Below are 3892 nucleotides of genomic sequence, written 5' to 3'. Positions count from 1 at the left end.
CATATATTTTTATTTAGTGTTCTAAAGCGGCTCTAGTACTTGAAATCTTATTGTTTTAAAACTTTCAAGTCAACTTTCCCAGTGTGTTTGTGATACTAGTAAAAGTGTCAAATATTTCACATTAGCTATATAAACTTGACCTCTTAAATCACTAATATCAAATTTAAGTATTTTAAAATATATAATAATTCGCTAAACAGTTCTTGCCCTGAAGTACCATTAAGGAATCCAAAATAAATAATAAAATCTACTTTAATTGGATTTACTAAGATATCTAGAGGATTAAACTTTAAATACTTCCACAAATAAAAACTGAACTAACCCAACGTTTATGTTTTAATTAAATATCAGTATATTTGCTAATTAGACTATTGAATTGGCTTGGTTGATTACATTTGGATTTTATTTTGTTTGTAATACTTTAGGAACTATTTGTAATAATTTTTGGAACCTTAATAAAAGTGAGGCCTTAGGCAGCCGACCCCACTTTTAATTGGGGCCCCCGCTGCATTTGCTTGGAAACAACTTGTCTTGGATCAATAATGACAATAAATATCATCTCAATCCATATTAAAAAAACGTACTCATAGTGTGTGTGTGCGTGTATATATATTTTTAGGTATATATGATGCGATTTTTACGGTGGAAAAGGAGGACGACCGCCACAAGCATCCACCAACCACCCATAAAGGGTAGCTGGCAGAGGCCAAGTCTTGAGAGAAATCCTATATAAATGAGAAGAAGCTAGGAAAATTTAAGGAAGTTTACCAGAATAAGTTGTTCTTGTTTATTGCTAAACATTTCTTGCTTAATTTTTTCTTCTCTTTTTGATTAATCACTTATCTTTCGGCAATGAAGGAAAAGTTTTCGAGCACAATTCTGCAAAGCGAAGCCCTCACTAAGGTTCGTTTTTTAGCTGGTAGAATTTAGAATTCTCATTGCTTCGTGAAATGCTGCATGCATTCTCACATGCATTAGGGTTTATTTTGAAATACGTGATTATTTGTTTGAATAAAAGATGACTTTTAAAAAATAAATAAATAAATGAGTAGTTGTTCTTTCTCTGCTGTTTTTTGGGCGGGGAAGTTGGTTGCGGAACTTGCGGTGGCGGGGAAAGGTGATGGAGGGGGTGTTTAGTAGGGTTGAGGAATTCTTGATGGAAGAGGTAAACTTGGAATTTTAGTAAAGTCTTATTCTTATCAAAATAAATAAGAACTATGAAAAAGAGAAAGCCAAGCATACAAAACAGCTTATAAGCTTAAAAATGATAAAAGCCAAATTTTCAAACTTATGAGCAATATCTATCAATTTCAAAATTCATAAAAAAAAAAAAAAAACTCTAATGGCTTCCTAGTATCTAATTTTTAATGATCAAATACGATTTTGATTTTCCCAAATTATAATAATATTTTAAAAATAGAAATTTGATTTTATTTCTTAATAAATTACATTGTTCAAATTGTAGTATCTACTGGAAACAAGTGCATATCCAAGAGAGCATGAACAACTCAAAGAACTCAGGATGGCTACGGTTAACAAGTACGAGTATTGGTAAGTAGAGTAGCTCAAATCTCAAGTCTTTATAGTAATATATTTATTCGATAAAAAATTTATCCTTACACACAACTAACAAGATATCCTAAATTCCTAATCACGTCAATATCCATCTCGCTCAATCTGTCATTTGGCTTTCTTTTAACTACATTGGATAGAAATGCATTAAAATATATATTTTTTATTTAATTTTCAGGAGCGTGATGAATGTGCCTGCTGATGAAGGTCAATTTATATCGTTGCTTTTGAAAGTAATGAATGCAAAGAAGACAATAGAAGTTGGAGTATTTACTGGTTACTCACTTCTCTCTACTGCTCTTGCTCTCCCAGATGATGCCAAAGTAAGTTTTATATATATATTGGATTCATTATCTACGAGTGCTCGAGAATATTTTATTTACGAGAACTTATGAATATTTATTTTCTTGCTATTTAGATAGTCGCAATTGATCCAAATCGAGAAGCTTACGAGACAGGATTACCATATATAGAAAAGGCAGGAGTGGCCCATAAAATTCAGTTCGTTGAGTCGGATGCCATGACTATTCTTAAGGATTTTCGGGCAAATGTAAGTAGTTTCTACCTACTTGCAACTTTGATCTCCACTCTATCTGCTATAATGCCTGGAAATTACCACTCTATATATTTTAATGAAATTTAAATAACATTTTATCAAGAGAGATGCGACAAATATGTGTGTGAAATTTGATTAATTTGAATGGCTTTTGTACAGAGTAACATAATACTCACATTTGTACAATATTCAAATAATGTTCAAAACATTACAAGGAACAATTCATGGCCATGAATTATCACTAACCATAATTTGTTGAACATAAAATACTAATAATTAAACTTATTTAAAATCTCAAAAAACTTAAAACTCTCAAATGAGGCAACCAATTTGGTCTCAGAGTACAAAAAGATTCTTGGTTCAAGTTTATAAACTGCAATAAACATTTTTATGCCTTTTAAATGACATAGTTCAACACAACTCTAATAATTTTAGGCTTTAAATGAGTTGGTCCAACAAACAACTTTATTTATGGAAATGAAGTGTACGATTAACTATGTGAGGCAACAAATATATGAATCAGGGTTTCTTTAACTTGGATCTCGAGCAATTTAGGTTTCCTTATTCTTTGTGAATTAAGCAGGAAGAAGAAGAGAGTTTCGATTTTGCATTTGTGGATGCTGATAAGGAAAACTACATAAACTACCACGAGGAGCTGTTGAAGCTAGTAAAAATTGGTGGAATTATAGCATTTGACAACACACTATGGGCTGGTACAGTGGCATTATCAGAGGATAAAGTTGACAAAGAAACCTTAGAACGCATTGGGGCTAATAGAGTGCATCTCAGAGACTTAAACACTTTCTTAGCAGCTGATTCTCGTATTGAATTGGCCCATCTTTCCATTGGAGATGGCCTCACTCTTTGCAGGCGCCTCAAATAATTGCCAGAAGAAATTATGATAAGTTTATTGTACTTTATTACAAAATAAAATGTGCAACACTCTATCGTAGCATGTTTGGTACGGTGGAGACCAAATAGTAAAAAATAAGATTGAGAAAGAAAGAAAAATATAAGATCACGTTGATTCTCGTAGCTAATGGTATATGAGATTGTGCACGTGCACCAAACATGCTTGTTGAGCTGCAGCTATAGTTGTTTTGTCTTTGTCAATTATTGATTGTGTTCATTTTTCAATCAAATTTTTACCTTTCATAATCAATTTGTACTTCATTCTAATGATGACTTTAATTTATTGGAATTTTAGTCCTTTCAATGTATGATAGTATCTCTTTAATTATCGTTTATCACTCTTGAATGTACATATATTGAACATTTTGAATATTTTGAGGGGAGTAAGACAAGTGGCGTGCTCCCACATGAAGCAACATGAATACTACACCCTAGATGATGAATATGCCCTTTCCCAAAAAATTTTAAGTGCTTCGCTTGCTATGATCTTCTTCAGTTTTGTTCTGGACAAGACAAGGGACATTTACTTTTTATTTAAATGAAACGATACTAAATTTATGAGTATCACCCAATTTTCACAAAAATAAGAAATTAAAAAAAAAATAACTTGTTAGAAATTGACATCATGTAGTGTTGGGATTATTGGTCCCAAATCAGTTTTACACCAGCAAGAATCTATATATCCAGCTAGTGCAACAACTGAAAATATTCAATAATCACAAGACAATAAATAAGTGCATAAATTAAAGAACAATAATACCAAATTGTTCACCCAATTTAGCACTAGATGACCTAGCTTTGGGGGCTCTGCTATCGGCCCAATCCACTATGTGCACCAATCAACCTTCCGCA

At 32.1% G+C, this 3892-nt stretch overlaps 1 protein-coding gene across 1 annotated transcript; it reads left to right on the top strand.

The window, feature by feature from the left end:
* Positions 1–788: 788 nt before the first annotated feature.
* Positions 789–3325, top strand: LOC111391870 (flavonoid 3',5'-methyltransferase-like). The gene is made up of 5 exons (XM_023017147.1): positions 789–903; positions 1466–1551; positions 1751–1895; positions 1991–2122; positions 2709–3325. Exons 1-5 carry the CDS (start codon positions 853–855, stop codon positions 3009–3011), a joined length of 717 nt encoding a protein of 238 aa, XP_022872915.1. The 5' UTR covers positions 789–852; the 3' UTR covers positions 3012–3325.
* The last annotated feature ends 567 nt before the right edge of the window (positions 3326–3892 follow it).

The sequence above is a fragment of the Olea europaea genome, unplaced genomic scaffold (genome assembly GCF_002742605.1).
Source record: "Olea europaea var. sylvestris unplaced genomic scaffold, O_europaea_v1 scaffold852, whole genome shotgun sequence".
In the NCBI taxonomy this organism is placed as follows: Eukaryota; Viridiplantae; Streptophyta; class Magnoliopsida; order Lamiales; family Oleaceae; genus Olea; species Olea europaea.
This window is presented reverse-complemented; position numbering and strand designations above follow the sequence as displayed.

Coding starts and splice junctions, on each gene's coding strand:
- LOC111391870 (XM_023017147.1), top strand. CDS start 853: ATGAAGGAAAAGTTTTCGAGCACAATTCTGCAAAGCGAAGCCCTCACT. Junction 904..1,465: donor AAAGCGAAGCCCTCACTAAG/GTTCGTTTTTTA, acceptor TTCAAATTGTAG/TATCTACTGGAAACAAGTGC. Junction 1,896..1,990: donor CTCTCCCAGATGATGCCAAA/GTAAGTTTTATA, acceptor CTTGCTATTTAG/ATAGTCGCAATTGATCCAAA.